The following is a 26900-nucleotide window of genomic DNA, read 5'->3' on the forward strand; positions in this document are numbered from 1 at the left end:
AAGATCGGAAAGCGTTTATATGGAGTAGGGGGAAATATGAAGACATAAGGCAGCAAATTAGAGGAGTAAATTGGAAGAAGGTATTCTCGGGGAAATCTACTGAAGAGAGGTGGCAGTTATTCAAGGAATGTCTGTCTAGGGTTCTACAGGACAATGTTCCGAGCAGACAGGGAGGAGTTGGTAGGTTAAAGGAACCGTGGTGCATGAAAGCTGCGCGGGACCTAGTCGAGAAGAAAAGGAAAGCGTACAAAAGGTTCAGAGAGCTTGGTGAAGATAGGGATCCAGATGAGTATACGGCTTGTAGGAAGGGACTAAAGAAGGAAATTAGGAGAGCCAGAAGGGGTCACGAGAAGGCCTTGGCAAGTAGAATTAAGCAAAACCCGAAGGCGTTCTATAAATATGTGAAGAGTAAAAGGATGAGACGTGAAGGAATGGGGCCTATAAAAGGTGAAGGCGGGAAAATCAGGACGGAACCAGTAGAAATGGCAGAGGTGCTTAATGAGTATTTTGCCTCGGTTTTCACAGAGGAGAAGGACATGGGTGGATGTACTGCGGGCTTGCGGTGGACTGAAAAGATTGAGTATGTGGACTTTAACAAAGAGGTTGTGCTGGAATCTTTGAATGGCATCAAGATAGATAAGTCGCCGGGTCCGGATGGGATGTACCCCAGGTTACTGTGGGAGACGAGGGAAAAGATTGCAGAGCCTCGGGCGATGATCTTTGCGTCGTCGATGGAGACAGGAGAGGTGCCGGAGGATTGGAGGATTGTGGATGTGGTTCCTATTTTCAAGAAGGGGAATAGGGATAGCCCAGGAAATTATCGACCGGTGAGTCTAACCTCAGTGGTTGGTAAGCTGATGGAGAAGATCCTGAGGGACAAGATTTATGAGCATTTGGAGAGGTTTAGTATGCTCAAGAATACTGTGCATGGCTTTGTCAAAGGCAGATCATGCCTTACGAGCCTGGTGGAGTTCTTAGAAAATGTGACTAAACACATTGACGAAGGGAAAGCGGTAGATGTGGTTTCTATGGATTTTAGCAAGGCGTCCGATAAGGTCCCCCATGCAAGGCTTCTCGAAAAAGTGAGAGGGCATGGGATCCAAGGGGCTGCTGCCCTGTGGATCCAGAACTGGCTTGCCCAAAGGAGGCAGAGAGTGCGTATAGATGGGTCTTTTTCTAAATGGAGGTCGGTCACCAGTGGTGTACCCCAGGGATCTGTTCTGGGACCCTTGCTGTTTGTCATTTTCATAAATGACCTGGATGAGGAAGTGGAGGGATGGGTTGGTAAGTTTGCCGACGACACGAAGGTTGGTGGGGTTGTGGATAGTCTGGAGGGATGTCGGAAGTTACAGAGGGACATAGATAGGATGCAAGACTGGGCGGAGAAGTGGCAGATGGACTTCAACCCAGATAAATGCGTAGTGGTCCACTTGGCAGGTCAAATGGGATGAAGGAGTACAATATAAAGGGAAAGACTCTTAGTACTGTGGAGGGCCAGAAGGACCTTGGGGTCCGAGTCCATAGGACTCTACAATCGGTAGGTGGAGGAGGTGGTTAAGAAGGCGTATGGTGTGCTGGCCTTTATCAATCGAGGGATTGAGTTTAGGAGTCCAGGGATAATGATGCAGCTATATAAGACCCTTGTCAGACCCCACTTGGAGTACTGTGCTCAGTTCTGGTCGCTTCATTACAGGAAGGATGTGGAAAAGTTTGAAAGAGTGCAGAGGCGATTTACAAGGATGTTGCCTGGATTGAGTGGCATGCCTTATGAGGATAGACTGAGGGAGCTCGTTCTTTTCTCCTTGGAGAGACGTAGGATGAGAGGAGACCTAATCGAGGTATATAAGATGTTGAGAGGCATAGATCGGGTGGACTCTCAGAGGCTTTTTCCCAGGGTGGAAATGGCTGCTACGAGAGGACACAGGTTTAAGGTGCTGGGGGGTAGGTACAAAGAACAAAGAACAGTACAGCACAGGAAACAGGCCCTTCGGCCCTCCAAGCCTGTGCCGCTCCTTGGTCCAACTAGACCAATCGATTGTATCCCTCCATTCCCAGGCTGCTCATGTGACTATCCAAGTAAGTCTTAAACGATGTCAGCGTGCCTGCCTCCACCACCCTACTTGGCAGCGCATTCCAGGCCCCCACCACCCTCTGTGTAAAAAACGTCCCTCTAATATCTGAGTTATACTTCGCCCCTCTCACCTTGAGCCCGTGACCCCTCGTGAACGTCACTTCTGATCTGGGAAAAAGCTTCCCACCGTTCACCCTATCTATACCCTTCATAATCTTGTACACCTCTATTAGATCTCCCCTCATTCTCCGTCTTTCCAGGGAGAACAACCCCAGTTTACCCAATCTCTCCTCATAGCTAAGACCCTCCATACCAGGCAACATCCTGGTAAACCTTCTCTGCACTCTCTCTAACGCCTCCACGTCCTTCTGGTAGTGCGGCGACCAGAACTGGACGCAGTACTCCAAATGTGGCCTAACCAGCGTTCTATACAGCTGCATCATCAGACTCCAGCTTTTATACTCTATACCCCGTCCTATAAAGGCAAGCATACCATATGCCTTCTTCACCACCTTCTCCACCTGTGTTGCCACCTTCAAGGATTTGTGGACTTGCACACCTAGGTCCCTCTGTGTTTCTATACTCCTGATGACTCTGCCATTTATTGTATAACTCCTCCCTACATTATTTTTTCCAAAGTGCATCACTTCGCATTTATCCGGATTAAACTCCATCTGCCACCTCTCCGCCCAATTTTCCAGCCTATCTATATCCTGCTGTATTGCCCGACAATGCTCTTTGCTATCCGCAAGTCCAGCCATCTTCGTGTCATCCGCAAACTTGCTGATTACACCAGTTACACCTTCTTCCAAATCATTTATATATATATCACAAATAGCAGAGGTCCCAGTACAGAGCCCTGCGGAACACCACTGGTCACAGACCTCCAGCCAGAAAAAGACCCTTCGACCACTACCCTCTGTCTCCTATGGCCAAGCCAGTTCTCCATCCATCTAGCCACTTCTCCTTAGAACATAGAACATAGAACAGTACAGCACAGAACAGGCCCTTCGGCCCACGATGTTGTGCCGAGCATTATCTGAAACCAAGATCAAGCTATCCCACTCCCTATCATCCTGGTGTGCTCCATGTGCCTATCCAATAACCGCTTAAATGTTTCTAAAGTGTCTGACTCCACTATCACTGCAGGCAGTCCATTCCACACCCCAACCACTCTCTGCGTAAAGAACCTACCTCTGATATCCGTCCTGTATCTCCCACCACGAACCCTATAGTTATGCCCCCTTGTAATAGCTCCATCCACCCGAGGAAATAGTCTTTGAACGTTCACTCTATCTATCCCCTTCATCATTTTATACACCTCTATTAAGTCTCCCCTCAGCCTCCTCCGCTCCAGAGAGAACAGCCCTAGCTCCCTCAACCTTTCCTCATATGACCTACCCTCCAAACCAGGCAGCATCCTGGTAAATCTCCTCTGCACTCTTTCCAGCGCTTCCACATCCTTCTTATAGTGAGGTGACCAGAACTGCACACAATATTCCAAATGTGGTCTCACCAAGGTCCTGTACAGTTGCAGCATAACCCCACGGCTCTTAAACTCCAACCCCCTGTTAATAAAAGCTAACACACTATAGGCCTTCTTCACAGCTCTATCCACTTGACTGGCAACCTTTAGAGATCTGTGGATATGGACCCCAAGATCTCTCTGTTCCTCCACAGTCTTCAGAACCCTACCTTTGACCCTGTAATCCACATTTAAATTTGTCCTACCAAAATGAATCACCTCACATTTATCAGGGTTAAACTCCATTTGCCATTTTTCAGCCCAGCTTTGCATCCTATCTATGTCTCTTTGCAGCCTACAACAGCCCTCCACCTCATCCACTACTCCACCAATCTTGGTGTCATCAGCAAATTTACTGATCCACCCTTCAGCCCCCTCCTCTAAGTCATTAATAAAAATCACAAAGAGCAGAGGACCAAGCACTGATCCCTGCGGCACACCGCTAGCAACCTGCCTCCAATCCGAAAATTTTCCATCGACCACCACCCTCTGTCTTCGGTCAGACAGCCAGTTACCTATCCAATCGGCCAACTTTCCCTCTATCCCACACCTCCTCACTTTCATCATAAGCCGACCATGGGGGACCTTATCAAACGCCTTACTAAAATCCATGTATATAGAACATTACAGCGCAGAACAGGCCCTTCGGCCCACGATGTTGCACCGACCAGTTAAAAAAAAACTGTGACCCTCCAACCTAAACCAATTTCTTTTCGTCCATGAACCTATCTACGGATCTCTTAAACGCCCCCAAACTAGGCGCATTTACTACTGATGCTGGCAGGGCATTCCAATCCCTCACCACCCTCTGGGTAAAGAACCTACCCCTGACATCGGTTCTATAACTACCCCCCCTCAATTTAAAGCCATGCCCCCTCGTGCTGGATTTCTCCATCAGAGGAAAAAGGCTATCACTATCCACCCTATCTAAACCTCTAATCATCTTATATGTTTCAATAAGATCCCCTCTTAGCCGCCGCCTTTCCAGCGAAAACAATCCCAAATCCCTCAGCCTCTCCTCATAGGATCTCCCCTCCATACCAGGCAACATCCTGGTAAACCTCCTCTGCACCCTCTCCAAAGCCTCCACATCCTTCCTGTAATGTGGGGACCAGAACTGCACACAGTACTCCAAGTGCGGCCGCACCAGAGTTGTGTACAGTTGCAACATAACGCTACGACTCCTAAATTCAATCCCCCTACCAATAAACGCCAAGACACCATATGCCTTCTTAACAACCTTATCCACTTGATTCCCAACTTTCAGGGATCTATGCACACATACACCTAGATCCCTCTGCTCCTCCACACTATTCAAAGTCCTCCCGTTAGCCCTATACTCAACACATCTGTTATTCCTACCAAAGTGAATTACCTCACACTTCTCCGCATTAAACTCCATCCGCCACCTCTCGGCCCAACTTTGCAACCTGTCTAAGTCTTCCTGCAAACTACGACACCCTTCCTCACTGTCTACCACACCACCGACTTTGGTGTCATCAGCAAATTTGCTAATCCACCCAACTATACCCTCATCCAGATCATTAATAAATATTACAAACAGCAGTGGCCCCAAAACAGATCCCTGAGGTACACCACTTGTAACCGCACTCCATGATGAATATTTACTATCAACCACCACCCTCTGTTTCCTATCCGCTAGCCAATTCCTGATCCAATTTCCTAGATCACCCCCAATCCCATACATCTGCATTTTCTGCAGAAGCCTACCATGGTGAACCTTGTATCCCTTCTTAACCAACCTGCCATGTGGGACTTTGTCAAATGCCTTACTGAAATCCATATAGACGACATCCACGGCCCTTCCTTCATCAACCGTTTTTGTCACTTCCTCAAAAAACTCCACCAAATTTGTAAGGCACGACCTCCCTCTTACAAAACCATGCTGTCTGTCACTAATGAGGTGCAGGGGAGATGTTAGGGGGAAGTTTTTCACACAGAGGGTGGTGGGCGAGTGGAATCGGCTGCCGTCAGTGGTGGTGGAGGCAAACTCAATAGGGTCTTTTAAGAAACTCCTGGATGAGTACATGGGACTTAATAGGATGGAGGGTTATAGGTAGGCCTAAATATGTTCGGCACAACTTGTGGGGCCAAAGGGCCTGTTTTGTGCTGTAGTTTTCTACGTTTCTATGTTTCTAAGAGGTTACGGGTTGAGAGGCGGTAGATTTAAAACTGAGATGAGGAGGAACTACTTCACAAGAGAGGACACAAATCAGATGCCAGAAATGTTGGAGAATGCAAGATTTAGTAAAAGGGAAGAACTGAGGGAGATCAATATCAGTAAAGAAATGGTGTTGGGCAAACTGATGGGATTAAAGGTGGATAAATCCCCAGGGCCTGATAATCTACATCCCAGAATACTGAAGGAAGTGGCTCTAGAAATAGTGGATGCATTGGTGGTCATCTTCCAGGATTCTATAGACTCTGGAACAGTCCCTGCAGATTGGAGGGTAGCGAATGTCACTCCAATATTCAAAAATGGAGGTAGAAAGAAAACGGAATTATAGACCAGTAAACATAACATCGGTTGTGGGGAAAATTCTCAAATCCATTATCAAGGACTTTATAGCAGAGTATTTAGAAAGCAGTGGCAGGATCAGACAGAGTCAGCATGGATTTATGAAGGGGAAATCATGCTTGACAAATCTGTTGGAATTGTTTGAAGATGTAACTAGTAGAGTTGACAAGGGGGAGCCAGTCGATGTGGTATATTTGGACTTTCAGAAAGCGTTTGACAAAGTCCCGCAGAAAAGATTATTGTGCAAGATTAAAGCGTATGGGATTGGGGGCAGTGTATTGAGATGGATAGAAAACTGGTTGGCAGAGAGGAAACAAAGAGTAGGAATTAATGGGTGCTTTTCAAATTGGCAGGCAGTAACTCGTGGGGTGCCACAGGGATCGGTGCTGGGACCCCAGCTATTCACAATATATATTAATGATTTGGATGAGGGAACAAAATGTAATATCTAAAAGTTTGCAGATGATACCAAGTTGGGTGGGAGGTGAACTGTGACGAGGATGCAGAGATCCTTCAGAATGATCTGGACAGGTTGGGTGAGTGGGCTAATCAATGGCAGATGCAGTATAATTTGGAGAAGTGTGAGGTTATTCACTTTGGAAGCAAAAACAAGGCGGCAGATTACTACCTGAATGGGTGTAAATTGGGAGAGGGGAGTGTGCAGCGGGACCTGGGTGTCCTTGTGCACCAGTCACTGAAGGTAAACATGCAGGTGCAGCAGGCGGTAAAGAAGGCACATGGCATGTTAGCCTTCATTGCGAGAGGTTTCGAGTACAGGAGCAGGGATGTCTTGTTGCAATTATGATGTGGAGATGCCGGCATTGGACTGGGGTAAACACACTAAGAAGTCTCACAACACCAGGTTAAAGTCCAACAGGTTTATTTGGTAGCAAAAGCCACTAGCTTTCGGAGCGCTGCTCCTTCGTCAGGTACTCCCACTTACCTGACGAAGGAGCAGCGCTCCGAAAGCTAGTGGCTTTTGCTACCAAATAAACCTGTTGGACTTTAACCTGGTGTTGTGAGATTTCTTACTGTTGTTGCAATTATACAGGGCCTTGGTGAGGCCACACCTAGAGTATTGTGTGCAGTTTTGATCTCCTTTTCTGAGAAAGGATGTTCTTGCTCTCGAGGGAGTGCAGCGAAGGTTTACCAGGCTGATCCCAGGGATGGCGGAACTGATGTATGAGGAGAGATTGACTGGGTTAGGATTGTTTTCACTGGAGTTCAGGCAAATGAGGGGGGATCTCATAGAGACTTATAAAATTCTAACAGGACTAGACAGGGTAGATGCAGGGAGGATATTCCCGATGGTGGGGGAGTCCAGAACCAGGAGTCACAGTCTGAGGATTCGGGGTAGGCCATTTAGGACGGAGGTGAGGAGACATTTCTTCACCCAAAGAGTGGTGAGCCTGTGGAATTCATTACCACAGGAAGTAGTTGATGCCAAAACATTGAATGTATTCAAGGGGCGGCTGGATATAGCACTTGGAGCGAATGGGATCAAAGGTTATGGGGAGAAAGCAGGATTAGGCTATTGAGTTGGATGATCAGCCATGATCGTGATGAATGGCGGAGCAGGCTCGAAGGGCCGAATGGCCTCCTCCTGCTCCTATCCTCTATCTTTCTTCTCGCAGAGGGTGGTGAATTTGTGGAACTCGCTGCCCCAGAGCGCGGTGGAGTCTGAATCATTGAATGGTTTCAAGAAGGAGATAAATGTATTTCTAATAAAAAAAGGAAAAGAGGGAGATGGGGAACAGGTGGGGAGGTGGATCTGAAACCAGGGAGAGATCAGCCATGATCTGATTGAATGGCGGAGCAGGCTCGAGGGGCTGAATTTGCCGACTTCTGCTTCTAATTACTATGTTCCTGTGAGGATTTGTGTGTGGAAAGAGAGGATTGAGGCAAATCTGTACCACAGTGTGCACCTGGCCAACACCAGGTAGATGGGGCCTTAGTAAAGGAGCAAGTGCCTGTCTGGACTTGTTAGAACAACTAAATATCCCGAATTAAACATAGGAAAATATCCCGAGTTAAACACAGGAAAATATCCCAAGTTAAACACAGGAAAATATCCCGAGTTAAACACAGGAAAATATCCCAAGCACACAGTAAGGAGGGACATTGGAAGGATGTGATTGCACTAGAGAGTGTGCAGAGGAGATTCACCAGGATGTTGCCTGGGATGGAGCGGTTCAGTTATGAAGAGGCTGAATAGTCTGGGGTTGTTTTATTTAGAACAGAGAAGGCTGAGGGGGAACCTGTTCGAGTAAAATATTATGATGGGCATAAATAGGATTGTTAGCAAGAAACTTTTCCCCTGAGTAGGGGAGTCAATAACCAAGGGGCAGAGATTTAAGGTCAGGAGCAGGAGATTTGGAGGGGATTTGAGGAAAACTTTTTCCACCCAGATTGTGGTGAGATTCTGGAACTCACTGCCTGAAAGGGTGAAAGAAACACAATTCCTCTTGGAACGTCACAGCATACAAGAATACAGAGCAAGGGGTGGAAATTGGGATTAGGGTAGCTCGGTGTTTCATGGCTGGCGCAGAGAGAATGGGCTGAACGGCCTCTTTCTATGCTGCAAAATTCCATCACACTAAGAATCAGGTAAGTACCCCAAGCTCAAAGCAAGAATCAGATTGATCCAACTCTGGAATGTGCCCAACAAACAGATTCCACATTCCTCACATTCCTCCCCTCTGTATTCAGTTTATACAGGGTCAAACACTGCATCCACCACTCCAACATTCCCAGGACAGGGACAGCAACAGGGTTAGATACAGAGTAAAGCTCCCTCTACACTGTCCCTCCCATCAAACACTCCCAGGACAGGGACAGCACGGGGTTCGATACAGAGTAAAGCTCCCTCTCCACTGTCCCCCATCAAACACTCCCAGGACAGGGACAGCACGGGGTTAGATACAGAGTAAAGCTCCCTCTACACTGTCCCCCATCAAACACTCCCAGGACAGGTACAGCACAGGGTTAGATACAGAGTAAAGCTCCCTCTACACTGTCCCCCATCAAACACTCCCAGGACAGGGACAGCACGGGGTTAGATACAGAGTAAAGCTCCCTCTACACTGTCCCCCATCAAACACTCCCAGGACAGGTACAGCACGGGGTTAGATACAGAGTAAAGCTCCCTCTACACTGTCCCCATCAAACACTCCCTGGACAGGTACAGCACGGGGTTAGATACAGAGTAAAGCTCCCTCTACACTGTCCCCCATCAAACACTCCCAGGACAGGTACAGCACGGAGTTAGATACAGAGTAAAGCTCCCTCTACACTGTCCCCATCAAACACTCCCAGGACAGGTACAGCACGGGGTTAGATACAGAGTAAAGCTCCCTCTACACTGTCCCCATCAAACACTCCCAGGACAGGTACAGCACGTGGTTAGATACAGAGTAAAGCTCTCTCGTCACTGTCCCCATCAAACACTCCCTGGACAGGTACAGCACGGGGTTAGATACAGAGTAAAGCTCCCTCTACACTGTCCCCATCAAACACTCCCAGGACAGGTACAGCACGGGGTTAGATACAGAGTAAAGCTCCCTCTACACTGTCCCCCATCAAACACTCCCAGGACAGGTACAGCACGGGGTTAGATACAGAGTAAAGCTCCCTCTACACTGTCCCCATCAAACACTGTGTTCTCTGGAAATTGATTGTATTGTTGTCTGTGGGTGTTTGCTGTGCTCAGGTTTGACGGTCGACAGAATGACTGTGAGGGCACTTTCAACTAATTGCTTCACCCTTTCAGAGTTGCCAGGTGAAATCAGGGATGTAAAGTGGAACTGCCTCTCGATACAGGACCTGGAGATTAACAGGAGGTGCTGGAACTGGAGTGTGTAAGAGGACAGTGTGTAATCCGTGTTGCAATACTGCTCCCGGGACTCATATCACTGCGTGTGTAACAATCTCGCACACTCACTACACACACCTTTTCTGAGACAGAGACTGGTTTTTCTAGTCAGATCGACACACCCTGAGAAACCGTGACTCAGCACTGAGTCTGAACACATCCTAATTCACAGACTAAGTGGAAATCCACGCATCCTCACACATTCCACTGTGCAAACTTTGCTTCCCATGAACAGATCAGTGGGCAATAGCTTAAAGTTTGATTAAACCTCACCTTCCCCCAACTCAGTAACAATCTTCCAAAAACTGAACAGGAAAGATAAAACCAAACAAAGCAAGAGTAAATCTCAAAATGAGCAAAGACAATCCCCTCTCCACTGAGAGGGGATCCCCCCACCCCCAGGCTGAGTGAGGACCCCACCCCCTCCTCCAGACTGAGTGAGCGCCCCACCCCCACCTCCCCCAGGCTGAGTGAGGACCCCACCCCCTCCTCCAGACTGAGTGAGCGCCCCACCCCCACCTCCCCCAGACTGAGTGAGGACCCCCACTCCCTCCTAAGTGGGACCCACCCTTCCTGATGGGATGAGGCTGTGGAAGGGTTTAAAAACAAGGCCGAGGTGTTGCACTGGGTGCCAGTGTGAGTCAGTGAGCGCGGGAAGTGATAGGGGATTGGGAGCTGGCATGAGTTAGCACACAGGCAGCAGAGTTTTGGATGAATTGGAAATTCTGAAGGTGTGAAATAGGTGTCCAGCCATGAGAGCACTGAATTCTGGAGGTTACAAGGGTGTGAATAAGGATACGGTAGGTGAAGTGGGGGGATGTTACAGTGTGGGAAGTAGGTGGTGTTAATGATGGCTCAGATATGTGATCGGGCGATATTCCAATCCCGGGAAATAGTGCACGGGCCTAAAAATGGCAGTCGTCCCAGTCCCATTCTACTGTCGCAGACCAGATCGCACCGAGGCTGATTAACATGAAATTGACTCAATTTCAGTCTCATTAGTGAGTTTGGCACGCGGTCAATCCCCGCGCCCCCCCCCAACTCCCGGAATGTTCCCACCTCTCCAGCAGGATGTTACACGGGCAAAAATCAGTATTTCAGGCACAATGACCGGGATGGGGGCCTCAGAGGACATTAAACCCCCCCCAGATGGTCAGGGATGGCCATTGGGCAATGCCCACCTGGCAATATCCACCAGACACCCTGGCAATGCCCACCTGGCACTCCTGGCAATGCCAGGTGGGCACTGCTGGTGTGCCAGGGACAGTGCCAAGGGGTTGAGGCCTGAGTGGGGACTATGATGGGGACGGCTAGGCAGGGGGGATGATGCAGAGATGGAGCATGAAGGGGTAATGATGGAAGGGCATATTGGGGGTCATGTGGGGGTCATAACATTGGGGTCACGATGAGGGCGACATGTTGGGGTCATGCAAGGGAACTCATTGGGATGGCCCCACTGCTGGTGACCCATGTTGGGAAGGGGTTGGGGGAACATGCTGCCGATGGGGGTCTTGTTTTCCGTGGGGGGAGGGAGGAATGCACTGTGCAAGGGGACGCCCTTGTGAAACAGCGCCTGAGCGCTCTGCAGCTGGGTTCACGGCGTATCTTGGACACCCCCGTTCTGGCACGGAATTCACCACTCACTGGAAGCTAGCTCATCACCTTCTCAAGGGCAACGAGGGATGGGCAATAAATGCTGGCCAGTCAGCGATGCTCATGTCCCACGAATGAATAAAAAAAAATTCCCAAAAACTGAGTGAATGCGGGATGACTGCGGTGCGGAGCATTCCTGACAGACTGGCATGGATCGCTCCGGTACCTCTCACCGTTGTGAAACTCAGTTTCCTTGAGAAAATTCCACCCCAAATCTCATCTCAGGGTCAAATATGACAGCAAGGTTCAGCATCAGACAGAGGCCAAAATATTCCAAACATTGTGAAAGGTGGCAAGGCCCGCTGTACCAGGTCATGTTTGATTCCCGTTTCTGATGCTCCAAGCAGCTGGCTGGCAGTTCAACTACAGTCTGACACAGAGTTAATGCGGACAGAGATTTGACCAGAGAATACGGAGCAGCTTTACAGCGGAACAGAGAGACTATCGAGAGCCTCCAGTTTGCACAGTCGTTGAGTCAAGTCCTGGCTAACCTCTAATTCCCTCTTCCTTTGTTCCACAATCCTTAATGAGGCGAGCTAACAAAAAAGTTCTGAAATTTCCAACTGATCCTTCGCCATTTTACTGGGGGGGAGGGGACCAGGGCCAGGGAGCAGCAGGGTAGGAGGAGGGGCGGGGTTAGTCGGGGCTGGAGGTGGGGGGGAGCCGGGACCAGTGGGGAGAGTTCCAGATTTCCTTCCCTTTGTGTGAGGAAGTGCTTCCTGACATCCCACCCGAAGGGCCTGACTCTGATGTGATTGCTCTTTTGTTCTGAATCTGAGCAATTTTGTAAAGGAAATTCTAACAAAACTGCAAAATGTTAATTGGGGTTTTTATCTGCGTTACCTTTTGAAAGTTTCATCTGGGTTTTTTTCACACTCGCTGGGTTCCAGTACTGTTTGCAGTGACACCTCCTGCAGTTTCTCATTGTATCCATGTACCAACAGGCACCTCCGAATCTGTCCCACCAGACTCAGGACAAAGGCACTGACCGAAAGTGTCCGCACATCCTGTGCCTGACAGAAGTGGTGTCCCATAGTCCGGATGGACAGGTCAAATCTCTGGCCATGCTCGGACACTGGCCACAGCACCTCACTGCACAGGGCGGTCTTGCCGCTGCCGGGACCCCCAGTGATCAGGATGCCACTGCTCCGGCCGCTCGGACAGCAGTCCAGGCAATGCTGTAACTTGCGCAATGCCCATTCCCGACAGTAGAATCGCTTCCCCTGGAGCAAGCTCTGAGTCATTTCTTAATCCTTTCCACACTCCCAGTGCTGCAGTTCATTCATGCTGGACTCCGGAACAGGTGGGGCTGTGCCGGTGCCGAGTGATCAGAGCTGGAATTCCCGGAGCTCGGCTGCTTTGCAACTGCAGCACACACATGTCACAACATGTGAGAACCTGCAGAGAGACAGAGGCAGGACACAGGTCACATGGAGAACGAACTTACATTTCCAAAGCACCTTCACATCCTGAGGAATTGCCAAAATGCTTCACAGCCAATCAGGTATTTTTGTGGTGTCATCACTGTTGGAATGTAGGAAATGCAGAATCTAGTTTGTGCACAGCAAGTTCCCACAAAAATAATAACAAGATAATCAGCTTCCTAAATACTGACTCAGGGATAAATACTGGCCAGGAGACCAAGGGAAGGACCACTCCTGTGCTTGCAATACAGTCCGTGGGATGCTTAACATGCAGCAGAGCATGGAAGTACCACCTCACATTAACATCCCACTTCAAACGACAAACCCTGATAGTGCGGTGCTCCCTCAGCACTGACTCTCTGACAGTGCGGCATTCCCTCAGTACTGACCCTCTGATAGTGCGGCACTCCCTCAGTACTGACCCTCTGACAGTGCGGCACTCCCTCAGTGCTGACCCTCTGACAGTGCGGCACTCCCTCAGTACTGACCCTCTGACAGTGCGGCACTCTCTCAGTACTGACCCTCTGACAGTGCGGCACTCCCTCAGCACTGACCCTCTGACAGTGCGGCACTCCCTCAGTACTGACCCTCTGACAGTGCGGCACTCCCTCAGTACTGACCCTCTGACAGTGCAGCACTCCCTCAGTACTGACCCTCTGACAGTGCGGCACTCCCTCAGTACTGACCCTCTGACAGTGCAGCACTCCCTCAGCACTGACTCTCTGACAGTGCGGCATTCCCTCAGTACTGACCCTCTGACAGTGCGGCACTCCCTCAGTACTGACCCTCTGACAGTGCGGCACTCCCTCAGTACTGATCCTCTGACAGTGCGGCACTCCCTCAGTACTGACCCTCTGACTGTGTTGCCGAGGGGAGGGGGAGAGATTGGAAATGAGATCGGAATCTTGTTTGTTCTGGGACTCTGATGTAAGAGGATGAAAATTCTCCAGCCCAAATGTTTATCATCGACCCGCCCAGATTACTCAGACTCAGTCACTGCATTGGTGGATAGATTTAAAGAAAATTAAATTGACGCAGGGATTGTCACTCAATGAACTGAGGACAGCCAATTTCTCAAATTGCTGTTCGCTGACATTCCAATATGAAGGCTTGGTCCAAACATGGACAAAAGAACTGAATTCCAGAGGTGAGTGAGAGTGACTGCCTGTGTTATTAAGGCAACACTTGACCGAGTGTGGCATCAAGGAGCCCCAGCAAAGCTGGAGTCCATGGAAGCCGTGGAAAACCCTTGATAAAAGCAAATTACTGCAGATGCTGGAATCTGAAACCAGAAGAGAAAATGCTGGAATATTTCAGCAGGGCTGGCAGCTTCTGTAAGGAGAGAAAAGAGCTGATGTTTCGAGTCCAGATGACCCTTTGTCAACCCTTCACTGGTTGGAGTCATAAACTTCAACAAAAAACTTAAACAAAATGTGTGGGTTTCCTCCAGGCGCTCAGGTTTCCAGTAACAGTCCAAAGATATGCAGGTTAGGTGGATTCGCCATGTTAAATTGTCCCTTAGTGTCCCTGCATGTGTGGGTTAAGGGATTAGAGGGATAAATATGTGGGGATATGGGGATAGGGCCTGGGTAGGATGCTCTGTTAGAGGGTTGATTCAGACTCAATGGGCTGACTGGCCTCCTTCTACACTGTCCAGATGGATTCTGATTGGGAGAAGCCTTGACATGATGAATGCACCAGTTGACAGTGACTGACAGTTAACTGCCCAACATCGTTCAAGTTAACCATGCAGCTTAAATCTGACTGGTCAGGGCATTGCCCTGTGGAATGAAAGAGCAAATGACTATCACTTATTTTGTTTAACTGTGTGTACTTTCTGTTTGCAAAGATGATTGGCCTTATTGGCAACTTTGTACAAATCCAGAGCTCCCTGGATGAAAACAGAGATAGAAATTAAGATAAGGAAGAAAAAGTGTGTTTATGACAGGCGTCAGGTAGAAAATACAGTTGAGAACAAAGAGGAATACAGAAGATTCAGAGGAGAGGTGAAAAAGTACATTCGAGAAACAAAGTGAGGTTATGAGAAAAGACTGTTGATTTGTTCGCTGGCTGGGCCAGCATTTATAGCCCATCCCATTTCAGAGTCAACCACATTGCTATGGCTCTGGAGTCACATGTAGGCCAGACCGGGTAAGGACGGCAGATTCCCTTCCCTAAAGGACATTCGTGAACCAGATGGGGATTTCACGATGGTTTCACATCCATCATTAGATGTTTATTTCCAGATTTTATCTGCTGTGGTGGGATTCGAACCCAGGTTCCCAGAGCCATTACCCTGGGTCTCTGTATTACTGGTCCAGTGACAATAGCACGATGCCACCGCCTCAACCTAAATCAATGTGGAGAGACTGGAGAAGCTGGGATTGTTCTCCTTAGAGCAGAGAAGGGGAATTATAATCGAGGCGTTCAGAATCATCAGGGGTTTTGATAAAGCAAATAGAGTGATCAAAGTTTACAGCACGGAAACAGGCCCTTCAGCCCAACTTGTCCATGCTGCCCAGTTTTACCACTAAGCTAGTCCCAATTGCCCACTTTGGCCCATATCCCTCTCTTCCCATCTTACCATGTATACCGTCTGAATGCTTTTTGAAAGACAAAATTGTACCCGCCTCTCCTACTATCTCTGGCAGCTTGTTCCAGACACTCACCACCCTCTGTGTGAAATAGGTGCCCCTCTGGACCCTTTTATATCTCTCCCCTCTTATCTTAAACCTATGCCGTCTAATTTTAGACTACCCTAAAGTTCATTTATTAGTCACAAGTAGGCTTACATTCACACTGTAATGAAGTTACTGTGAAAATCCCCTAGTCACCACACTCCGGAGCCTGGTCAGGTACACTGAGGGAAAATTTAGCCTGGCCAACTCACCTAACCTGCACATATTTGGACTGTGGGAGGAATCCAGGGCACCTGGAGGAAACCCACACAGGCATGAGGAGAATGTGCAGACTCTGTACAGACAGTGACCCAAGCCGGGAATCGAACCTGGGTCCCTGGCACTGTGACACAGCAGTGCTAACCACTGTGCCACCGTGCCCCTACCTTCGGGAAAAGATGTTGACTATCTACCTTATCTATGCCCCTATTTTATCGAGGTCTATTTATAGACCTTGATAAGATCTCCCCTAAGCCTCCTACGCTCCAGGGAAAAAAGTCTCAGTCTATCCAGCCTCTCCTTATAACACAAACCATCAAGTCCCAGTGGTATCCTAGTCCATCTTTTCTGCACTCTTTCTAGTTTAATAATATCCTTTCTATAATAGGGTGACCAGAACTGTACAGTATTCCAAGTGTGGCCCTACCAATGTCTTGTACAACTTCAACAAGACGTCCCAACTCCTGTATTCAATGTTCTGACCAATGAAACCAAGAATGCCGAATGCCTTCTTCACCACTCTGTCCACCTGTGACTCCACTTTCAAGGAGCTATGAACCTGCACCCCTAGATCGCTTTGTTCTGTAACTCTCCCCAACGCCCTACCATTAACTGAGTAAGTCCTGTCCTGGTTCAATCTACCAAAATGCATCACCTCATATTTATCTAAATTAAACTCCATCTGCCATTCGTCAGCCCACTAGCCCAATTGATCAACATCCTGTTGCAACTGACATAACCTTTTTCACTGTCCATGCTGCCATCAATCTTGGCGTCATATGCAAACTTACCAACCATGCCTAAATTCTCATCCAAATCATTAATATAAATGACAAATAACAGTGGGCCCAGCACTGATCCCTGAGGCATGCCGCTGGTTACAAGCCTCCACTTTGAAAAACAACCCTCTACAACCACTCTCTGTCTTCTGTTATCAAGCCAATTTTGTATCCAATTGGCTACTTCACCCTGGATCCTGTGACATTTAACCTTATGCAACAACATACCACGTGGTACCTTGTCAAAGGCTTTGCTAAAGTCCATGTAGACAACATCAACTGCACTGCCCTCATCTACCTTCTTGGTTACCCCTTCAAACAAAACTCAATCAAATTTGTGGGACATGATTTTCCACTCACAAAGCCATGCTGACTGTCCCTAATCAGTCCTCGCATCTCTAAATGCCTGTAGATCCTGTCCCTCAGAATACCTTCCAACAACTTGCCCACCACAGATGTGAGGCTCACTGGCCTGTAGTTCCCAGGATTTTCCCTGCAGCCCTTTTTAAACAAAGGCACAACATTTGCCACTCTCCAATTTTCAGGCTTCTCACCTGTGACTATCAATGATTCAAATCCTGGTGTTGTGAGACTTCTTACTGTGCTTACCCCAGTCCAACGCCGGCATCTCCACATCAAATATCTCTGCCAGGGGACCCACAATTTCCTCCCCAGCCTCCCACAATATTCTGGGATACACTTTATCAGGTCCTAGGGATTTCATGAACTTTAAGACTTCCAGCACCTCCTTCTCTGTAATATGTACACTCCTCAAAACATCAATATTTATTTTCCCAAGTGGTTCCTATTTTCAAGAAGGGGAATAGGGATAGCCCAGGTAATTGCCGACCGGTGAGTCTAACCTTAGTGGTTGGTAAACTGATGGAGAAGATCCTGAGGGACAGGATATATGAGCATTTAGAGAGGTTTAGTATGCTCAAGAATACTAAGCATGGCTTTGTCAAGGGCAGATCGTGCCTTACGAGCCTGGTGGAGTTCTTCGAAAATGTGACTAAACACATTGACGAAGGGAAGGCGGTAGATGTGGTTTATATGGATTTTAGCAAGGCGTTCGATAAGGTCCCCCATGCAAGGCTTCTAGAAAAAGTGAGAGGGCATGGGATCCAAGGGGCTGCTGCCCGGTGGATCCAGAACTGGCTTGCCCAAAGGAGGCAGAGAGTGGGTATAGATGGGTCTTTTTCTAAATGGAGGTCGGTCACCAGTGGTGTGCCCCAGGGATCTGTTCTGGGACCCTTACTGTTTGTCATTTTCATAAATGACCTGGATGAGGAAGCGGAGGGATGGGTTGGTAAGTTTGCCGACGACACGAAGGTTGGTGGGGTTGTGGATAGTCTGGAGGGATGTCAGAAGTTACAGAGGGACATAGATAGGATGCAAGACTGGGTGGACAAGTGGCAGATGGACTTCAACCCAGATAAATGCGTCGTGGTCCATTTTGGTAGGTCCAATGGGATGAAGGAGTACAATATAAAGGGAAAGACTCTTAGTACTGTAGAGGATCAGAAGGACCTTGGGGTCCGGGTCCATAGGACTCTGAAATCGGGCAGGTGGAGGAGGTGGTTAAGAAGGCGTATGGTGTGCTGGCCTTTATCAATCGAGGGATTGAGTTTAGGAGTCCGGGGATAATGATGCAGCTATATAAGACCCTCGTCAGACCTCACTTGGAGTACTGTGCTCAGTTCTGGTCGCCTCATTACAGGAAGGATGTGGAAATGATTGAAAGGGTGCAGAGGCGATTTACAAGGATGTTGCCTGGATTGAGTGGCATGCCTTATGAGGATAGGCTGAGGGAGCTCGGTCTTTTCTCCTTGGAGAGACGAAGGATGAGAGGAGACCTAATAGAGGTGTATAAGATGTTGAGAGGCATAGATCGGGTGGACTCTCAGAGGCTTTTTCCCAGGGTGGAAATGTCTGCTACGAGAGGACACAGGTTTAAGGTGCTGGGGGGTAGGTACAGGGGAGATGTTAGGGGTAAGTTTTTCACACAGAGGGTGGTGGGCGAGTGGAATCGGCTGCCATCAGTGGTGGTGGAGGTGAACTCAATAGGGTCTTTTAAGAGACTCCTGGATGAGTACATGGAGCGTAATAGGATGGAGGGTGATAGGTAGGTCTAGAAGGTAAGGATGTGTTCGGCACAACTTGTGGGCCGAAGGGCCTGTTTGTGCTGTAGTTTTTCTATGTTCTTCTATGTTCTAAGTTCCCTAACATCCATGCCTTTCTCAACACTAAATGAGAAATATTCATTTAGGATCTCACCCATCTCTTGTGGATCCGTCCATAGATGACCTTGTTGATCCTTGTTTAAGAGACCCTACTCTCTCCCTAGTTACTCTTTTGCCCTTTATGTATTTGTAGAAGCTCTTTGGATTCTCCTTTGTCTTATCTGCCAAAACAACCTTGTGTCCCTTTTTGTCCTGATTTCTCTCTTAACTCTACTCCGACACCTTCTATAATCTTCAAGGGATCCACTTGATCCCAGCTGCCTACGCATGTCATATGCCTCCTTCTTCTTTGTGACCAGGTCCTCAATATCCTGAGTCATCCAGCATTCCCTACTTCTGCCAGCCTTGCCCTTCACTCTAAGAGGAATGTGTTTACCCTGAACTCTGGTTAACACACTTTTGAAAGCCTCCCACTTACCAGATGTCCCTTTGCCTTCCCACAGACTCTCCCAATCAACGTTTGAAAGTTCCTGCCTGATACCATCAAAATTGGTCTTGCCCCAATTTAGAATTTTAACTTTTGGGCCAGACCTATCATTCTTCATAGCTATCTTAAAACTAATAGAATTATGGTCACTGGTCCCAAAGTGATCCCTCACTAACACTTCTGCCACCTGCCCTTCCTTATTTCCCAAGAGGAGGTCAAGTTTTGCCCCCTCTCTAGTCGGGCCATCCACATACTGAATGAGAAATTGCTCCTGAATACACTCAACAAATTTCTGGCAGCGAACATAAAGGAGAATCCCAAAGTCTTCTACAGGCATCGTAAAAGGGTGGTAAAAAGAGGGGTAAGCTGAAAATGGACCAAAAAGGGGGTTTACACATGGAGGCTTTGGGTAAAGCTGAGATATTATATGAATACTTTGCATCTGTCTTTACCAAGGTGGTAGATTCTCCCCTAGAACATAGTGACAGACGGTGAAACTCTGTCCTTAGAAGGGTTCAAATTGAAAAGGAGGTAATATTCAATAGACTGTTGGAACTGAAAGTTGGCAAGTCCCCGGGACCGGATGAGATGGATCCAAGGATATTGAAGGAAGTGAGAATGGAATTGCTGGGATGTTGGCCATATTCTTCCAGAATTCTCTCGACTCAGGAGAGATGCCAGAGGCTGAGAATTTCAAATGTTACACCCTGGATAAGCGCAGCAATTACAGACCAGTCAGTTTAATATCAGTTTAACATCCTCACAAACAATAATTCAGGATTGAATTAACAGTCACATAGTAAAAGTCAGGTCCATTAGAAAAAGCCAGCAAGGGTCTCTGAAGGGAATATCGAGTTTAACTATCTTGGAAGATTTTTGAGGAGGTAACAGAGAGAGTCGATGAGGGTAATGCTGTTGATGTGGTGTACCGGAACTTTCCTAAGGCATTCGACACAGTGCTACACAAGAGACTTGTGAGAAAAGTTACAGCTCAGGGAATAAGTGGGACAGTAGCAACTAGGGTACAAATTTGGCTGAATTGGATTTGGGGAGTTACAGTTAATGGATATTTCTCGAGCTGGAGGAAGGTTTGTCGTGGTCTTCCCCAAGGGTCGGTATTAGGACACTTGCTGAGGGAATTTCATTCTGTATCTAACCCCGTTCTGTACCTGTCCTGGGAGTGTTTGATGGGGGACAGTGTAGAGGGAGCTTTACTCTGTATCTAACCCCGTGCTGTACCTGTCCTGGGAGTGTTGATGGGGACAGTGTAGAGGGAGCTTTACTCTGTATCTAACCCCGTGCTGTACCTGTCATGGGAGTGTTTGATGGGGACAGTGTAGAGAAAGCTTTACTCTGTATCTAACCCCGTTCTGTACCTGTCATGGGAGTGTTTGATGGGGACAGTGTAGAGAAAGCTTTACTCTGTATCTAACCCCGTTCTGTACCTGTCATGGGAGTGTTTGATGGGGACAGTGTAGAGAAAGCTTTACTCTGTATCTAACCCCGTGCTGTACCTGTCCTGGGAGTGTTTGATGGGGACAGTGTAGAGGGAGCTTTACTCTGTATCTAACCCCGTGCTATACCTGTCCTGGGAGTGTTTGATGGGGACAGTTGTGAGGGGTGGGGGGGGGGGGACTGGAAGTGGGGGGAATTGGAGAGTTGAAGGTGGATAGGGAGTCAGGTCGGGCTGGGTGAGGAGGGGCCAGTTCGGGGGTGAGGGTGCTGTGGTCAGTCTCCTGGGTGAGGGGTGTGGGGTGTCCCATATGAAGCTGGATCTGGGTGTCTGTATAGTTACTCCGGAGTTGAAGGGATCTTTTATCCTTCTAATTCTTTCAGAATTGTTATCAGAGTTAAACTGGCAGAACCATGCAAACTCAGTGATTTAAATCACTTTGTCGGATGGTTCCCAGCCCTGCACAATTCTCCAGAGGAAGTTCACGCTTCTGGATAATTGCCGGTAAACCCTTACCTCAGAACCTTCTGGAAGGATTCCCCAGCGCTTCACTGGGGAATCCTCAAATCCTTTGCTGGGGAATCACAAAGTTATGGGCCTGACTTCCAAACCCCACCTCAACGGAGGCAACAGCTCAGTGTAGCCAACCCCCCGCTTCCTACACTCCCCCGCACAGCAGCCATTGTGTTCCCACCCAGGGCTGGGTGCATCAAACAGCGCACAGCAGAATGAGAAATGACTAACTCTAACTGAGCAATGAGTGGCTTTGTACTGGGACCTGTTTTAATTTCCAATTGGACTAAAAAATCTGACCCCAGAAGGTAAAAGAATGAATCATATCAAACTTCTCGGGCATGTCCAATGCCTGCCTGATCTGCCCGCACAGGTAAAGCTGTTTGAGAGTCCTGACTGACTAATAAAGACAACAGTTCACATCAAACAGTACCTCACCCTGTGTTAATCCATGCACCCTCCTTGGAAGGAACTACATCCTCAAAAACAGTAATAACTAATAGAGCAGTTTCCACTAATCACTGTTAAGGTTAACACCCACTAACTCACCCCCAACTAAATCCATTTTCCTTTTCACAATTCCTCTGGTGCTGATGGGTTTGATGAGGCTGCAGGTATTGACGGTATGGGTGGTACTGGAAGCACCAAACTCTCATCCTCTTCCGTTGCTGACTCCATTTTTCCAAGAACACTTAAGGACTGGAGCAAACTTCCACAAACTTTAATCTCCATGCCCCCTTAATTTAAGGAAAACCTGTTGAACTTTTTAAAATTCATATAACTATCAACGGTACCTAAGCTGCTTCTCCTGTGAAAGTTTCCCAGTGGGAAACAATGGAGGGAAACCTTACCAAGTACCAGGAGCAAATAGGGCCAGCCAATAAATGCTGAACATGCAGGAATGGTCAAATCCTGAGACTCATTAAAAATATAATAACCATATTGCTGAAAAAAGAGACAGACTGTCAAAGCTTCTCATCTTGCACTCATCAGGACAGAATCACAAGAGTACCAAGTGTAAAGGAGACACCAATATATACTACATGGGAAGAGTGTGCTGATTGGTTGGCAAGTGGACTCTGATTGGTCGAGGTGCTGCCATGGAAAATGCACCAGAGAACTGTTAACTGCAAACTTTTGGTTCAATTCAAACTGGGCAGATTGATTGATTGCTGACAGGACCGCCATGATGAATGAAGCAGGGAATCGCTGACCTCCACACTTTTGTTCAATTGAAAAAGGTGCATTGTGTGGACATGTTCCCTCTGTCTGCAAAGGATAGGGCCCTGTGTGTGAATATATGGAGCTTCTAGTATGTGCAAGTTGTGCATGTTTTGCCGCTTGTGAACAGCCAAAAGGACATGATGTTTAATGTGATGTTTACCATAATGTTTACCAGGATGTTGCCTGGTATGGAGGGGCTTGGTTATGAGGAGAGATTGGGGAAACTGGGGTTGTTCTCCTTGGAAAGACGGAGGATGAGGGGAGACTTAATAGAGGTGTATAAAATTATGAAAGGCATAGATAGGGTGAACGGTGGGAAGCTTTTCCCCGGGTCGGTGGTGACGTTCACGAGGGGTCATAGGTTCAAGGTGAAGGGGGGGAGGTTTAACACAGATATCAGAAGGACATATTTCACACAGAGGGTCGTGGGGGCCTGGAATGTGTTGCCGGGCAAGGTGGTGGAGGCGGACACACTGGGAACGTTTAAGACTTATCTAGACAGCTATATGAACGGAGTGGGAATGGAGGGATACAAAAGAGTGGTCTAGTCTGGACCAGGGAGCGGCGCGGGCTAATTGTTCCTTGTTTCTCGTTTCAAGGCTTCATTCTACGATCATCTTGCTGGTGCCAGTACAGAGCGAGACTGCGGATAGTTGGGAACCTGTCTCGGGGGCAGGGAATTCAGATGGTGTTCGTGGAAGTGGAAATGACTAGGGTTGGGAAGCATTTCCCGATCAGGGCCATTGTGATCTCCTGGACTCGTTTCGATCGCCTCAGGGGGTCGGAGAGGAATTTCTCAGATTTTTTTCCCCATATTGGCCCTGGGGTTTTTCACTCTGGGTTTTCGCCTCTCCCTGGAGATCACATGGTCTGGAATGGGGGGGTGGGGGTGAGTTAATAGGTTGTAATGAACAAAGCATCGTAGCTGTGAGGGACAGCTCGGTGGATAGGATATTAGTATGTAGATAGGCTGGAAAATTGGGCGGGGATCCTGGATTCAGGATTCAATCCTGGACCGGGGAGCGGCGCGGGCTTGGAGGGCCGAAGGGCCTGTTCCTGTGCTGTATTGTTCTTTGTTCTTTGATTCACCAGTCTTTGGAATGTACAGCCTACACACTGAGCATTACAGTGACACTGAAATTCATTGACCATATTACTCATTTCTGTGACAGGCAGAATGTTGTTTTAGCTTGACAGCAGCATTGGAACAGAAGAACAGGAGTAGGCCATTCAGCCTCTCGAGCCTGTTCCACCATTTAATTAGATCATGGCTGATCTGTGGCTGAACTCCATATACCTGCCTTTGGCCCATATCCCTTCATACCTTTCCTTAACATTTGAAATTAGATTAAAAATTAGCAACTGTTCCAGCATCAACTTGTGGAAGACAGTTCTTTGTCTCTACCACCCTCTGTGAGTAGAAATGCTTCCTAACATCTCTCCCAAATGGTCTGACTTTAACATTTACACTCCGCTCCCCAGCTCTAGAATCTCCAACCAGTGGAAATAGTTTATCTTTGTCTTTTCCTGTTAATATCTTGAAGAATTTAAGTACTTAAGGAAGTGGCCCTAGAAATAATAGACCAATTGGTGGTCATTTTCCAAAACTCTCTGGTCTCTGGAATAGTTCCTACAGATTGGAGGGTAGCGAATGTAAGCCCGCGATTCAAAAAGGGAGGAAGAGAGAAAACAGGGAACTATAGACCAGTGAGCCTAACGTCGGGACTGGGGAAGTTGCTGGAGTCTATTATCAAGGATTTCATAACTCGGCATTTGGAAGGCAGTGGTATAATCAGACAGAGTCAGCATGGATTTACAAAAGGGAAATCAAGCTTGATGAATCTATTGGAATTTTTTAAGGATGTATCTAGTAGTCGATCGAGGAGAAACAGTGGATGTGGTTTATTTAGACTTTCAGAAGGCTTTCGACAAGGTCTCACATGGCAAACTACGACGTCAAGTTAAAGCACCTGGGATTACGGGTAAAGTCTTGCAATGGATAGAAAGCTGGTTAGCAGATAGGAAGCAAAGAGTTGAAATAAATGAGTCTTTTTCTGATTGGCAGTCAGTGACTAGTGGGGTTCCGCAGGGAGCTGTGCTCGGACCCCAACTGTTCACATTATATATTAATGATTTGGAAGAGGCAAGTGAATGTATTATCTCTAAATTTGCAGATAGTAGAAAGTTGGGTGTAAGGGTGAACTCTGAGGAGGATCCAGAGATGCTTCAGTGTGACTTGGACAGGCTGAGTGTGTGGGCATCTGCAGGGCAGATGCAGTATAATGTGGGTGAATGGGAGGTTATCCACTTTGGAAGCAACAACGGGAAGGCAGATTATTATTTGAATGGGTGCAAATTGAGAGGGTAGGCTGTGAGGGACTGCCGCACTGTCAGAGGGTCAGTACTGAGGGAGTGCCGCACTGTCAGAGGGTCAGTACTGAGGGACTGCCGCACTGTCAGAGGGTCAGTACTGAGGGAGTGCCGCACTGTCAGAGGGTCAGTGCTGAGGGAGTGCCGCACTGTCAGAGGGTCAGTACTGAGGGACTGCCGCACTGTCAGAGGGTCAGTACTGAGGGAGTGCCGCACTGTCAGAGGGTCAGTACTGAGGGAGTGCCGCACTGTCAGAGGGTCAGTACTGAGGGACTGCCGCACTGTCAGAGGGTCAGTACTGAGGGACTGCCGCACTGTCAAAGGGTCAGTACTGAGGGAGTGCCGCACTGTCAGAGGGTCAGTACTGAGGGACTGCCGCACTGTCAGAGGGTCAGTACTGAGGGAGTGCCGCACTGTCAGAGGGTCAGTACTGAGGGAGTGCCGCACTGTCAGAGGGTCAGTACTGAGGGAGTGCCGCACTGTCAGAGGGTCAGTACTGAGGGAGTGCCGCACTGTCAGAGGGTCAGTACTGAGGGAGTGCCGCACTGTCAGAGGGTCAGTATTGAGGGAGTGCCGCACTGTCAGAGGGTCAGTACTGAGGGAGTGCTGCACTGTCAGAGGGTCAGTACTGAGGGAGTGCCGCACTGTCAGAGGGTCAGTATTGAGGGAGTGCCGCACTGTCAGAGGGTCAGTGCTGAGGGAGTGCTGCACTGTCAGAGGGTCTGTACTGAGGGAGTGCCGTACTGTCAGAGGGTCAGTGCTGAGGGAGTGCCGCACTGTCAGAGGGTCAGTACTGAGGGAGTGCTGCACTGTCAGAGGGTCTGTATTGAGGGAGTGCCGCACTGTCAGAGGGTCAGTACTGAGGGAGTGCCGCACTGTCAGAGGGTCAGTACTGAGGGAGTGCCGCACTGTCAGAGGGTCAGTATTGAGGGAGTGCCGCACTGTCAGAGGGTCAGTGCTGAGGGAGTGCTGCACTCTCAGAGGGTCTGTACTGAGGGAGTGCCGCACTGTCAGAGGGTCAGTGCTGAGGGAGTGCCGCACTGTCAGAGGGTCAGTACTGAGGGAGTGCTGCACTGTCAGAGGGTCTGTATTGAGGGAGTGCCGCACTGTCAGAGGGTCAGTACTGAGGGAGTGCTGCACTGTCAGAGGGTCAGTACTGAGGGAGTGCCGCACTGTCAGAGGGTCAGTATTGAGGGAGTGCCGCACTGTCAGAGGGTCAGTGCTGAGGGAGTGCCGCACTGTCAGAGGGTCAGTGCTGAGGGAGTGCTGCACTGTCAGAGGGTCAGTACTGAGGGAGTGCCGCACTGTCAGAGGGTCAGTGCTGAGGGAGTGCCGCACTGTCAGAGGGTCAGTGCTGAGGGAGTGCTGCACTGTCAGAGGGTCTGTACTGAGGGAGTGCCGCACTGTCAGAGGGTCAGTACTGAGGGAGTGCTGCACTGTCAGAGGGTCTGTACTGAGGGAGTGCCGCACTGTCAGAGAGTCAGTACTGAGGGAGTGCCGCACTGTCAGAGGGTCAGTGCTGAGGGAGTGCTGCACTGTCAGAGGGTCTGTACTGAGGGAGTGCCGCACTGTCAGAGGGTCAGTACTGAGGGAGTGCCGCACTGTCAGAGGGTCAGTACTGAGGGAGTGCCGCACTGTCAGAGAGTCAGTACTGAGGGAGTGCCGCACTGTCAGAGGGTCAGTGCTGAGGGAGTGCTGCACTGTCAGAGGGTCAGTACTGAGGGAGTGCCGCACTGTCAGAGGGTCAGTACTGAGGGAGTGCTGCACTGTCAGAGTGTCTGTACTGAGGGAGAGCTGCACTGTCAGAGGGTCAGTACTGACCCTCTGAGAGTGCCGCACTGTCAGAGGGTCTGCACTGAGGGAGTGCCGCACTGTCAGAGGGTCAGTGCTGAGGGAGTGCTGCACTGTCAG

General features: G+C 48.7%; 2 protein-coding genes across 2 annotated transcripts in view; both read right to left on the bottom strand.

The window, feature by feature from the left end:
- Positions 1-21980, bottom strand: part of LOC144499954 (uncharacterized) — a 63830-nt gene extending 41850 nt beyond the window's left edge. The window contains exons 1-2 of the mRNA XM_078222677.1: positions 21945-21980; positions 12503-13057 (exon numbers count right to left, since the gene is read on the bottom strand). Of these exons, the coding sequence (XP_078078803.1) occupies positions 12503-12903 (401 nt within the window). The 5' untranslated portion in view covers positions 12904-13057; positions 21945-21980. The remainder of the gene's footprint in view (positions 1-12502; positions 13058-21944) is intronic.
- Positions 1-25873, bottom strand: part of LOC144499965 (interleukin-1 receptor type 2-like) — a 1647203-nt gene extending 1621330 nt beyond the window's left edge. The window contains exon 1 of the mRNA XM_078222706.1: positions 25586-25873. The gene's annotated coding sequence lies outside the window, so the exon portion shown is untranslated. The remainder of the gene's footprint in view (positions 1-25585) is intronic.
- Positions 25874-26900: the final 1027 nt, after the last annotated feature.

Source organism: Mustelus asterias, chromosome 10 (genome assembly GCF_964213995.1).
Source record: "Mustelus asterias chromosome 10, sMusAst1.hap1.1, whole genome shotgun sequence".
In the NCBI taxonomy this organism is placed as follows: Eukaryota; Metazoa; Chordata; class Chondrichthyes; order Carcharhiniformes; family Triakidae; genus Mustelus; species Mustelus asterias.